This window comes from Camarhynchus parvulus, chromosome Z (genome assembly GCF_901933205.1).
Source record: "Camarhynchus parvulus chromosome Z, STF_HiC, whole genome shotgun sequence".
In the NCBI taxonomy this organism is placed as follows: Eukaryota; Metazoa; Chordata; class Aves; order Passeriformes; family Thraupidae; genus Camarhynchus; species Camarhynchus parvulus.
Genome location: NC_044601.1, coordinates 69572640 through 69586245, shown reverse-complemented (window position 1 = coordinate 69586245; position 13606 = coordinate 69572640). Strand labels below are relative to the sequence as shown.

The 13606-nt window shown below is 55.4% G+C and overlaps 1 protein-coding gene across 2 annotated transcripts in view; it reads right to left on the bottom strand.

The window, feature by feature from the left end:
* Window positions 1–527: 527 nt before the first annotated feature.
* The window catches only part of MAPK4 (mitogen-activated protein kinase 4), a 59265-nt gene continuing 46186 nt past the window's right edge, over window positions 528–13606 (bottom strand). For both annotated transcript variants that reach the window (XM_030968693.1, XM_030968694.1), the window contains exons 4-6: window positions 11807–11968; window positions 7793–7994; window positions 528–3566 (exon numbers count right to left, since the gene is read on the bottom strand). In XM_030968693.1, coding sequence (XP_030824553.1) covers window positions 2879–3566; window positions 7793–7994; window positions 11807–11968 — 1052 coding nt within the window. In that variant the 3' untranslated portion in view covers window positions 528–2878. The remainder of the gene's footprint in view (window positions 3567–7792; window positions 7995–11806; window positions 11969–13606) is intronic.

The window sequence follows — 13606 nt, the reverse complement described above, 5'->3', positions numbered from 1 at the left end:
TGCAGCTCCGTGCCTGTCCCACTGGGATGGGCTCCGGCCAGAGCCCCGGGACACAGCCAGGCCCTGCTGCCTGCTCCTCCCCTGGCACCGCTCCCAAGCCCAGCAGGCCAGCTCCAAACTCAGCTGGCTGCTGCCAGTGGGGCGCCACAGGGCTCAGCGGGACCGTGGGCAGTGGGATACGGGCAGTGGGACTGTGGGCAGTGGGATATGGGCAGTGGGACTGTGGGCAGTGGGATACAGGCAGTGGGACTGTGGGCAGTGGGATATGGGCAGTGGGACTGTGGGCAGTGGGATACAGGCAGTGGGACCATGGGCGGTTGGACTGAGGGCAGCAGGACATGGGGAGCAGGACCATGGGCAGTGGGGTACGGGCAGTGGGACCATGGGCAGTGGGACATGGGGAACGGGACCATGGGCAGTGGGGCCGTGGGCAGTGGGACCGTGGGCAGTGGGGTACGGGCAGTGGGACCATGGGCAGTGGGACATGGGGAACGGGACCATGGGCAGTGGGGCCGTGGGCAGTGGGACATGGGGAACGGGACCATGGGCAGTGGGGCCGTGGGCAGTGGGACCGTGGGCAGTGGGGTACGGGCAGTGGGACCATGGGCAGTGGGACATGGGGAGCAGGACCATGGGCAGTGGGGCCGTGGGCAGTGGGACCGTGGGCAGTGGGGTACAGGCAGTGGGACCATGGGCAGTGGGGTACAGGCAGTGGGACCATGGGCAGCAGGACATGGGGAGCAGGACTGTGGGCAGCGGGACCGTGGGCAGCCTGGCTTGGGCAGCAGGACCATGGGCAGCCAGCTGTGGCCAGTGGGATACGAGCAGTGGGACCCTGGCCAGTGGGAAATGGGGAACGGGACCATGGGCAGTGGGGTACAGGCAGTGGGACCATGGGCAGTGGGACATGGGGAACGGGACCATGGGCAGTGGGGCCGTGGGCAGTGGGACCGTGGGCAGTGGGACCGTGGGGAGCAGGAGCATGGTCAGCCAGCCATGGGCCACCGGGCTGGTTGGATCTGCTCCAGCGCGGGGGCGGCTGCTCCTGGCACTGGAGTGTCCCCCGCCAGCAGTGAAAGTGCTGAGCTTTAGTTGAGGTATATCAATCATCTGCAACACACCAGAAACCAAACCTCTGTCTCTGACCTGTTTCCCCTTTCTAAACCACTCTGGGGGACATCCAAACGCTCAAAGCAAAGACCAGAGACGAATGGCTTTGCCTTTCTGAGCCCTTCTCCATCAGCTTCACCTTTCAAATGCCTTCCCCACCCCTGCACCCGGGCTGGCAGCCCATCCCATCCTGGCAGCTGGCTGCCTTCACACCAGTGCTGCTGACTGGCTGGAGCAGTGGCGTTTCCATCACCCAGTGTGAGATCTTCACAGTAGGAACACGTTTTTGGGCTTGTCAGGCCTGCTGCAGCTAAACCCGCACCTGGCCGCAGCAAGGACAGAACCCAGGGCTAATACAGTAAACACTGCTGTTAGTTATCTGAGCCTCACACCAGCTTCTTCACAACTCAGAGCATTTAGCGGATTGCTTGTTAAAAGGGTAGAAATAACGAATATGGGAGTAGTTAAATATGGGCCTTGCAGCACTAAATACAGCAGTTTCTGTTGTACAAATGTGAGCAGCACCGCTGTGCCGGGCAGCACAGCAGCAGGATGCTGAGGAAAGCAGAGGCTGTCTTGTGTGGCACTATTTACACATCTCCATTTAAAAAGCTGCCGAGTTGGGTTAAATATAAGTATAGAACATTTCTTCCATATACAAACTCTTGTTAGCTGATTAACTATTAAGGTGCTCAGAAGTGTGGATGAAAACAGAAGGTACAGTAGATCAGTTGTGTCTTCATCTATGTACACACAGTTGCCTGCTGGCACCAGCCTCTCCCACAGAAGCTGGGAGCCAAGTGGCCAGTCACGGATCTCGTGCCACAGGAGCTGTTGTTTTCCTCACGAGATCTTTGTCAGGAGGAAAGCCAGTGGTCCTGTGATTCCTTTTGCAGCAGCAGAGTGGCTGGGAGCCCTTGCTGGGTCCGTGCGGCTGGTGGTGCTGGGCAGCGTCGCTCCGTGGGACACGCTGCTCCCAGCCCTCCCTGCTGGAATTCTGCTGGTCTCGTGGCAGCTCTCCGAGGCAGCACTCGCAGCAGCAGCACCAGGGTGCATCCCGTGGGCCCTCCCGAGTGCTCGGAAAGCTCAGATCCCCGTGCATCCCCTGCTGCACCCCATGCAGCCAAAGGGGAGATTTTGGTGTGAGAAACCACAAACCAGCAAAATGCACTTAGCAAAAATTTTGTCTTCTCCTCAGAAAAAAAAAAACCCAACAAATCCCCAACGGCTCATCCTTTGTAGGTCAAATTTCTTCCCCATTAACATTCTCAGAGAGTTTTATTTTTTTGTCTGATGGCCAAACTCTAGTTCTGTTCTGTGCTGACTGATGGCTGGCATCACTTTATTCCATACCTGTACTCACACAGGCGTCTCAGAGGGGCTCAGAGTTCGGCGTTTTGGGAACCTGTCCAACCAGGAGGGTATCTGACCACACTGAAAATGTTAATTTTTGTCCTTGTCACTTCAAGTTGCTATAGAAAAAGAGAGGAAAAGGAGTCTATTTGACTACTGTTTGCAAACCTACCATGTACTGTCGTTTTCCCCCTCATACATTTAAGTTTCAAACAGGTCCCAGAGATCGCAAGGCAAGATTGTTAAGGCAGTGTAAGGAACTCAGTATTTCATTCGCACCTCTCGATCCCCTTAGAAGCACTTCTAAGGCATCAAGGGGGGCGTGTGGTTTGTGCTTGCCTTTCCTGGAAAAGGCGTTTGGTACAGCGTGGGAAGGGGGCGCCCAGGGGAGGGAGGCGCAGCGGGGCTGGGGCCCTCACCACCGCTCCTTCTGGAACACCTCTGCCTGCACCATGTCCCCGGGGTGCTCTGAGATGCAGGCCCCGTTGATCTCGTTGAGCTTGTTGTCCGGGAGGTCCTCGGGCTTTGTGCAAAGTTTCAGCGCCCTGGAGATGAAGACGTCCAGGTCGAACTCGGGGTCGGTCTCCCCGCTGACCGCGGCGGGTTCCTTTCGGAGGCGGTGAGGAGAGGAGGGCAGGCTCTGCTCCTGCATCTCCGGCAGAGAGCCGGGGCACTCCAGCCCCACCTGCGTGCTCTTCACCCACTGGGCAATCTCCAGGAACAGGTTGGAGGGCTCCTCTTCCAGCGACAGCTCAGCTGCGGGCGCTATGGTTGCCCTTTTCCAGTGGGATAAATCCAGGATGAGCTTGGGCTCTGAGTAGTGGTGGGGCTTGCTGTCCCTCCACAGCAACTTGTCCAAGTAGGAGGGCGATCCCACTTTGTAATCACATGACTTCCCGCAGTCGGCATCGAACACTCGGTCCATGGAGGAGTGGGAGAGCTCCAGGAAGCGCTCCGAGCTGCTCTGCGAGTATTTCCGCGGGTCCACCTGTGCCTCCTCCGCCGCGGGCTCCGAGCCCGCCCGGGGGTCCCGCTGCACCTCGTCCATGTCGTGGTGCTTGTCGTGCCTCCAGTCCAGGTCGGAGGAGAGGCTGATGTGGTACCTGCCAAAGACATGCTGCTGTGAGACACGGGCAGCAGCACGGCCTCGCTGCCAGCAGCGCTGCCCGAGCCACCCGAGCGCTGCTGCGGCTCGCTTGGCCTTCTGCCTGCTGAGTTAACCTCTTACTGACAGCACACAGAGCCTTCTTCTGCCTTAAAATGTCAGGGGGACAATAATTTTTATTTATCAAGAGCCTGAGATGCAGGAATGCGAGGCCAACAACCAAACTGAGTGGTCCCTTCCTTTAGGTGTTGATCACCTCCCCTCCACTCGGGACTAAAACTTGATTAACAGCAATAATTACCAATCTGCCCCTCAGCCCACAGACAGGGACCTCGGCTGAGCCCTTCCTGTTTGGTGACAGAACAGTAAAAGACATGAACTTAAAACTGACGGAACAGAGCTCATGGTCTCAAGCTGTGCCAAGGGAAATTTAGGTTGGATATTAGGAGAAAGATTTTCACAGAGAGAGTAATAAAGTTCTGGAATGGCTGTCCAGGAAGGCGGTGGAGTCCCCATCCCTGGGTGTGTTTAACAAAGCCTGGATGTGGCACTGGGGGCCAGGGTTTAGTTGAGGGGTTGGGGCTGGGCTGGACTCGATGGTCTTGAAAGTCTCTCCCAACCTGGTCATTCTGGGAATTCTGTGAATTCTGTGAACACTGAGTGAGGCTGGGTGTCACCAGTTTGTTCTGACGTCAAGGACCCAGAGGATTCCCGGAGGGTCACCTTGCTCAGTGACAGCTTCTCCAGCCAGCTGAAGTCCCTGCCAGCACCCACAGCTCTGCCAGTGACCCCTGATTCACTGGCTGCTAACTCAGCTGCCTGTGGAAAGTGTTATCCCAGCTACTGGGGCCCTGCCACAGCAATCAGCTGCCCTTCAGGTGTCCCCCAGCACACAGCCAAAGTCACCTGCTGTCCCCAAGGCAGCTGGCTCGTGCTGCAGAGCCCACAGCCCGCCATGGATGTCCCAGGCCGGGGGCCAGGACAGCCCCAGCCCCTTGTGTCACAGCAAGGAGAAGGTGACAGGGTGCCTCCAGCAGCTGAGCTGCTGCTCTGGGGCAGGGGTGCTGGGGCTGTGGGTGTAAGAGCTGAAATGAGAGATGTGGGACTCCAGGGGCTCTCCAAAATGCAGTTTATAACATCCAGGATGTTCCAGCAGCCCAGGGTGGTGGGTGACAGAGCTGTGCCTACAGCTGTCAGCTCCAGCTGCAGGCAGCCCTGGAGACCCTTTGGTTTTGGTTACAATGCATTATAGACTTTTCTTTGCTGAGCATCTTCATACAGCAGAACCAATCTACACCTTAACTATTATCTATAGACTATCATAACAACTATAATTACCATATTCATGTTACTTCTCCAATCACTAAAAGTCAGTACATTACAGTTTAAACTAGAAGTTGTTTTTCAGTTTTCTTGCAGTGGAAAATTCTGAGATCTTTTTTCTACTTGCAGCTTTGCTGACTTGTTTGCCTGTGCTATCTTTCTGCTTGCTAAAAACATCTTGTTTGAGGTGGGTCTGATGGTGTTCACAGGGGCTCTTGGATGAGGGAAGAGACTAGGATTTGACTCCATGTTTCAGAAGGCTTGATTTATTGTTTTATTATATATATTACATTAAAACTATACTAAAAGAATAGAAGAAAAGGTTTCATCAGAAGGCTAGCTAACTATGAATAGAAAAAGAAAGAATGATAACAAAGGTTTGTGTCTCGGTTCTCTGTCTGAGCCAGCTGTGCTGTGATTGGCCATTAATTACAAACAAGCACACGAGACTAATCACAGATCTACTTGTTGCATTCTACAGCAGCAGATAATCATTGTTTACATTTTGTTCTTGAGGCTTCTCAGCTTTTCAAAAGGAAAAATCTTAAAAAAAAGATTTTTCATAAAAAGATGTCTGCGACAGGTGGGTTTATCCTTTGCTGTAAGTCATAAAAACCCCTTCTGACTAACACACCCTTTGCCTCCTTGGTTATCCAGTGAGGCTGGCTCAGCAATTCTTTTCTTCTATATCAAAACTTCCTTCCATCTCTATTCCTTCATCTGACTCTACATTTAAAAATCTTTCTGCTGAGCATACATATCTGTGAGACTTTCTTGCCAAACTTCCATCCTTCCCAACATGTGGGGATGCACTGAGGGGAGGTGTGCTGCTTCCAGCCTTCCTCCCCGCCTGAGCGAGCCCCCAGACCCCACCTGGATGACCTTGCCACGGCTGTGCCCCACATCTGCTCACCCAGGCAGAGGCAGGGCAGGCAAGGGGAGGGAGGGCTGCCTCTAGGTAATTTTTTCAGTGCTGGTGAAACCCAGTGGATCAGGAAGGCGAGGAGATTTAACTGCTCTGCAGAGGGGAACAATGCTGCCAGCATCCTCAGCCAGTTCATCCCCCACAGCCTGAAGGAGCTGTACAGAAACCTGAACCTGGTTAATTCTCACCTGCTTATTTTGTCCTGCCTGCCCCAGTGCTGGGACTGGCCAGTGACTGGGGTAAATCATCTGCAATGTGAGAGACCTCAGCTCAAGGCCTGGGGCTGTTCTAAACTTCCAGTGCAGCTTCCAGCAAACCATTGAAATGTCAGCTCAACTCAGGATTTTTTACAAGGTCCCCAGATCTGCGGCCTCTGGGGTGATGCACCTTGAAAAGTGTGAAAATAGCACTCCAAATCAGGCCCTGTCCCCAAAAGGTACAAGAATCACATTATTTTGCACCTGTACTACAGGGACAGAGGGCAGAGGGAGGGGCTGCAGAGCCACTTAGACCACATGAAGACAACCTGGGCTGTGAGTAAAACCAAGAGCAGAAAGGTACTCAGCGATGTACTGGGACGTGCAGGCTCAGCTTCTGATCCCTGTGGAATCCAGGAGGAGCCTCTGGGCAGCTTCAGCAAGGAGCCAGCTTGGGCTGGAATTACAGCATGGCACAGAGAGGGAAAAGCAGGCATCTTTCAGGGGTCTGAACAGGCGTGGTGGGACCAGCCACATCAGAGGCGTTGCCTCTACAAGAAAAGCCTTATAAATATGATTGCCTGGCAAAAAGTTTTTAGAATATGGAAACGATAAGCGAGATTGAAATGAAAGCAAGCTTTGAGATCCCTTAGTTACTGAACAACTGGGAAACAATGGTGTGGCCAGCTGAAGGCGATCCCCTTTTGATGGAACAACACCCTCTGCTTGCAGACAGCTCCAAGGGTCAGAGCTGACCCTGCAGCTTGGCAGAGGGGGCCCAAAGAGGAGTTTTTAGGGTTTAAAATGTAACACAGTGTGGTAATGTAATGATTCTTATAGGCTGTATGGAAATGCTGTAGGATTTGTATCTTGTACTAGATTGGTTAGTGAAAACTAGAAAATTCAACACAGAGGAAGATTTATTGTATTGTAACGGGAACCTTACTCTCTTATCCTCTCATCCTCTCTCTCTCTTGATCCTCTTTATCACTCTTTTTACTTCTCTGGGGCCTGCTCCGAGCTGTGGCTGGCAGCTCCCAGCAGGGCCCTGCACCCAGGCCCTTTGCAATAAACCCCAAATCCCAGCAGGGCGCTGCACCCAGGCCCTGTGCAATAAACCCCAAATCCCAGCAGGGCCCTGCACCCAGGCCCTGTGCGAACCCAAATGCAACAAACCCCAAATCCCAGCAGGGCCCTGCACCCAGGCCCTGTGCAATAAACCCCAAATCCCAAAAGCCCCTGCACCCAGGCCCTTTGCAATAAACCCCAAATCCCAGCAGGGCCCTGCCCCCAGGCCCTTTGCAATAAACCCCAAATCCCAAAGGCCCCTGCACCCAGGCCCTGTGCAATAAACCCCAAATCCCAGCAGGGCCCTGCACCCAGGCCCTGTGCAATAAACCCCAAATCCCAGCAGGGCCCTGCACCCAGGCCCTGTGCAATAAACCCCAAATCCCAAAAGCCCCTGCACCCAGGCCCTTTGCAATAAACCCCAAATCCCAGCAGGGCCCTGCCCCCAGGCCCTTTGCAATGAACCCCAAATCCCAGCAGGGCCCTGCACCCAGGCCCTGTGCAATAAACCCCAAATCCCAGCAGGGCCCTGCACCCAGGCCCTGTGCAATAAACCCCAAATTCCACGACCTGGCTTCAGCGATCTCCGCTCTCTGTCCATCCCAACCATGCTACCCCCATCGCTCCTACAAGAGGCTCACCAGCACAGCTCTGCCTACAGCCCTGCAGGCCGGGCCCTGCAGGCTCTGCAGCCCAGCCCAGCCCTGGTACCTGTCCCAGTTGGACATCTGGCTCTGGTTGGCCTCCATCAGCAGGATGTCATCGATCTCGTCCTCGATGCGGAACGGGTGCTGCGACACCGGCTCGTCCTCGGGGCAGGAGTAGGGGCTCATGTAGGGGTGCTGCAGGCCCATCTCGGCCGTCAGCCGGTCCATGGGGTTAAACGTCAGAATTTTCTCCAGAAAATCAATGGCTGCGAGGCAGAGACACACAAGCTCACCATTCCTCAAAAGCAGAACCAGCTCCCTTGCCCAGATGAGCCTCGCAGAGCCCCCCCGGCAAATCCCTCTGGAGCAAGGGATGAGTTAAAGGCCACCCAGGTGGACCCAAACCAGGCACCTCGGTCCTTGCTGGGGTCCCCTGCCCCTCAGGGAGCTGTGAGCTTGCAGGGGAGCAGCCCTGCAGCCCCCAGGCGTCACCTCCTGTCACCTCCTGCAGCATGGCTGGGGACAACAGCGAGAGCACCCCCACAGCTGCACAGGACATCACAGGGGTCACAGAGAGACAGTTACAGATGCCACATCTTAGCACAGAGCTGGCATCCTACCCCAGCACACCGCTGGAATCTCAGAGCTGCACAGAGCTGGCATCCCAGCCCAGCACAGAGCACAGATCCCAGCCCAGCACAGAGCACAGAGCACAGATCCCAGCCCAGCACAGAGCACAGCCCAGCACAGATCCCAGCCCAGCACAGAGCACAGATCCCAGCCCAGCACAGATCCCAGCCCAGCACAGAGCACAGATCCCAGCCCAGCACAGAGCACAGCCCAGCACAGAGCACAGATCCCAGCCCAGCACAGAGCTGAGATCCCAGCACAGAGCACACATCCCAGCCTAGCACAGATCCCAGCACAGATCCCAGCCCAGCACAGAGCACAGATCCCAGCCCAGCACAGAGCACAGCCCAGCACAGAGCACAGATCCCAGCCCAGCACAGAGCACAGCCCAGCACAGAGCACAGATCCCAGCCCAGCACAGAGCACAGATCCCAGCCTAGCACAGATCCCAGCCCAGCACAGATCCCAGCCCAGCACAGAGCACACATCCCAGCCTAGCACAGATCCCAGCCCAGCACAGAGCACAGATCCCAGCCCAGCACAGATCCCAGCCCAGCACAGATCCCAGCCCAGCACAGAGCACAGATCCCAGCCCAGCACAGAGCACAGCCCAGCACAGATCCCAGCCCAGCACAGAGCACAGATCCCAGCCCAGCACAGAGCACAGAGCACAGATCCCAGCCCAGCACAGAGCACAGCCCAGCACAGATCCCAGCCCAGCACAGAGCACAGATCCCAGCCCAGCACAGATCCCAGCCCAGCACAGAGCACAGATCCCAGCCCAGCACAGAGCACAGCCCAGCACAGATCCCAGCCCAGCACAGAGCACAGATCCCAGCCCAGCACAGAGCTGAGATCCCAGCACAGAGCACACATCCCAGCCTAGCACAGATCCCAGCCCAGCACAGATCCCAGCCCAGCACAGATCCCAGCCCAGCACAGATCCCAGCCCAGCACAGAGCACAGATTCCAGCACAGAGCACAGATTCCAGCACAGAGCACAGCCCAGCACAGATCCCAGCCCAGCACAGAGCACAGCCCAGCACAGATCCCAGCCCAGCACAGAGCACTGATCCCAGCACAGAGCTGAGATCCCAGCCCAGCACAGAGCACAGATCCCAGCCCAGCACAGAGCTGAGATCCCAGCACAGAGCACAGATCCCAGCCCAGCACAGAGCTGAGATCCCAGCCCAGCACAGATCCCAGCCCAGCACAGAGCACAGATCCCAGCCCAGCACAGAGCTGAGATCCCAGCACAGAGCACAGATCCCAGCCCAGCACAGAGCACTGATCCCAGCACAGAGCTGAGATCCCAGCCCAGCACAGAGCTGAGATCCCAGCACAGAGCACAGATCCCAGCCCAGCACAGAGCACTGATCCCAGCACAGAGCTGAGATCCCAGCCCAGCACAGAGCACAGATCCCAGCACAGAGCACTGATCCCAGCACAGAGCTGAGATCCCAGCCCAGCACAGAGCACAGATCCCAGCCCAGCACAGAGCTGGAATCCCACCCTACAAAGGCCTCTGGAAGGCACTGTGATCTGACTCCACAGCCTCAGATCCATTTGACAAGCGTACTGTGTTTCAGACAGCTGATTTCACCTTTTAGGCCCCACTGGGGCTGATTAGATTAACTGCAATTTTTAAATGCTTTTGGCGTGACCGATGCCATGAAATTATTTTACCCATTAATGTTTGAAGAATTCTGAGTGGGTAAAATAATTTTAGAAGGACTGTGGTGCATGAACTCTTTTTGTGATGACAGGGAATTTAGGTGCAATTAAACCTAAATGTAGAGGGCTGGCTGTGATTGCTTTGATGATTCAGTTTACTGAGGTTACGTGAAAAGGTAAAATCCTACCACTGAAGCTGTTGCTTATCCAGTTGATCCTTTCATGGGAAAGTGCCTTTGAGTTCAGGCAACAAAAATAGGAATAATGCCTTTCTTCAGACACAGCTTCGTACTGAAACCTCCAGGATCATCCCCACTGAAGGTGCAATTGTGTGAATGGGACGGTTTCTGTAGGGGCAGAACCCCTCTGCAGGAAGGACAGCCACATGTGCTGCCCCAGAGCTCACACATTAACCCATTTCTGACTGTCTCCTGTGAGATTAACTCATGGCTCAGACTAATTAAGCAGGAAGGAGTCAATTGCTCCGTAAGGTCACAACAACCCATTATGGGTTATATATTGTGATGCAGCATGGGTCAGGGAGGCAGGGAAATGACAGTGAATAATGTAAGGGGCAGGGGTGACCTTTCCTCCTGCAGCCACGGCAGGGAATAAATCTGCTGCTGCTTGCTGGAGGCTGACACAGCCCTGGGCCCATGGCGTCACCAAGGCCAGGCACGGCACCTCTCACATGAAGAGTCACTCCAGAGCATGAGCTGAGCCTGCTCCTGGCCTCTTCCCAAAAGCAGGCCTGGTTTAGCCCTCAGAAGGAGCTCAGGAGAGCCCTGGTCAGTTCCTGTCTGTAACACCCCAGGAGCGGGGTGTTTGTGAGGAAGGGCCTGTCCTGCAGTGCTGCACAGCTGTGCTCAGGCCAGAGGCGCAGCGAGGGAGCAGACTTGGAAAGAGCCTCTGGGCTGAGCCCTCGCTCACAGCTCAGGGAGACACACGGGGAGCCAGGGGTGCACCTCCAAAGGGCCCTGGAAGTGTGTCTCACCCTTAGGAGCCACCTGTGAGCGAGCCACAGCATGACGAGTGCTCGGCCGGGGGCTCCATCACCTGAGCTACAGCCGGGAGCCCCAGGGATGTGCATCCCCTTCCCCAGCGCTCAGGCCCTGGGCCTTGCAGGACAGCTCCTATGGCACTCCCAGAAGCAGCTCCGAGGACATGGCTGTTGCAGTGTGTTATTTAATTTGGCATGTTTACTGTTTCATTTGTGGTTTTGTAATCCCTCTGTATTTTTCTCCCCCTGTCTTTAGAGCAGCACAGACTTGCTTTTTTGTTATTCAGTTTAGTTAAGTGGGGTTTCTCTGTCTGTTATCTACTTACTCCCTGCCAAGTTTCAAACCCCCTCCCATACCCGGGTGTTAACCCCTCCTGTCCCAAGCTGTTCCTGTCCCTTGAAATCCTTCATTGGTTTACACATTGTATTCCCTGCCTTGTGTTCCACCCCCAGCTCTCCCGATTAGCTAGAGATTGTATCCTCCCCTGAGACCTCCCCCAGTTTATAAGCTGTTGTTTGCCCCCAGTTCAGGGCCTGGGACCCTGGAATTGGGGAGTTTTACCATCAAATAAAGTTACCCCAGTTCCACCCCAGGCCCGTGCTGCACCCTTTGTTCCTGTGCCGGTTTCTGTGAACCTCCACTGGCAGCTGGGATTCTGTGGAGCTCAAAAGGGGGGTCTGTCATGTCCCTTTATCATCCAGCCGGGACTAACGCACACCGTGACAGTTTTGGGACACACAGCAGCTGGGGAAGCCGCGGGGCCGCCACGGTACCTTCACTGTCCACCTCGGGCAGCAGCTTGCGCAGCGGCTTCCGCACCTCCCACGTGCTGTTGATGAACATGGGCATCACCTTCAGCAGCTCCTCCTTGTCCTCCTGGTGGATCACGGGGATGGTCTCTAGGATCAGCTGCATCTGCTCCAGCTCGTGGCCCCCTGAGCGGGAGGAAGAGAGCAGTGAGACCAGACACAGAGGTTAAACGGGGGCGGGCGTGGGGTACTGCCAGCCCCAGGGGTCCCCAGGCTCCACCTTTAAGGGAATGGAGGCGTCCAGCCCCAAGAGGAAAGGTGTTTTCTGACCATCTCCCAGCAGCTGCTGGGCACCAAGTCATGGCTCTGGTGGTGACAGTCCCCAGGGCTGCCCTGTGCCGTTTTGTGTTTTCAGTGCTTTCCCTTCAGGACATATTTATCCGTACACCGCCGAGCCCCGCGCAGGGCTGGCTGCCCGTCACTGAGAGGAGAGCAGCAGCAGAGCCAAGCAGAGAGCCCTGCCAGTGAGCACCATTCCCACTCTCCAGACTCTGCTGGATGTCACCAAGAGTGACATCCCTGGGGATTTCCAGCCTCTCGTGGGCAGAGGAGCCTGGCAGGAATGTGGAGCTGCTCCGCTGGATTTCTGCCTGCCAGGAATAGTTAGAAAATGGCAATGGTTAGGAATGGTTAGAAATGCCCTGTCCTCAGAGGCAGGACCAGCACGGAGCAGCCTGGGGCAGCCAAAACAACGGGGATTGCCGGGCTACCGAGCCCCTGCTGGCCCAGCCATGGATTTCAGGCTGCTTCAATGAGCAGTGCCCATCCCATCCATGACAAGGAGAGTCAGCCCCATGGACGGGCAGCACTGCTGATCAGCCAGCAGAGAGGGAGGGGAGGCCCCTCACAGGACATGGGACCGCTTGCCCTGAGGCAGCCCTGTTCCTGTGGGGGTCCCTGGCGTTTGCAGAGGCTCCCCTCCACAGCCCCGAGATCCTGTGGGTCAGCACGAGTTCTCCAGACTCACACCATGGAGCCTGCTGGGACCCAGGGCACTGGGAGAGTTTCTCTGCCTGCTCCGAGGGGTCCTGACCCCCAGGAAAGCACTGCTTTTGGAGAAGGCTTCCAAGGCTTTGGGATGGATTGGAGTCAACAAGTGTGTGAAACACACAATAGAGAACAGTGCAGTTTGTCACAGGGTGAGAAATTTAGAGTTTTGGGGTTTTAGTATAGAGGGAGATAGGAGGCAAGATGGAGGATCTTGGGTGTTGCCTGGGCTGCTTCTTGTTCTTGTTCTTGTTCTTGTTCTTTTCTCATTCTTCTTCTTCTCCTTCTCCTTCTCCTTCTCCTTCTCCTTCTCCTTCTCCTTCTCCTTCTCCTTCTCCTTCTCCTTCTCCTTCTCCTTCTCCTTCTCCTTCTCCTTCTCCTTCTCCTTCTCCTTCTCCTTCATCCACTCCATTTCTGCAGCGTTGGTGGCACAGGGTGATTGGGTGAGGGAAGCCTTAGTGCAGAGGCTATGTGGCCAGACAAAGGATTAGTAATGGTAGAAAGGTAGAAAGAAAGCACATTTTACGAGTTAATTGGATTAAACAGCTTTAGAAGACCTTGAAACTGCACACCTTGTGACCATTTTTGCTGTACTTTCTTGTGCTAAGTCTGCTGCAGACAGCGTGACAGACTTCTGACAAGATAACTAACAGCAACCTGAAGACCGAAAAAGGTCTCTCAATCCTGGCACAGGAGGTTTTCCCCCATCAGGGGAGCCCCGGGGGCCCAGCGAGAGCAGCACACACAGAGCTGACCCCAGCACAGCCCCCTTGGGCA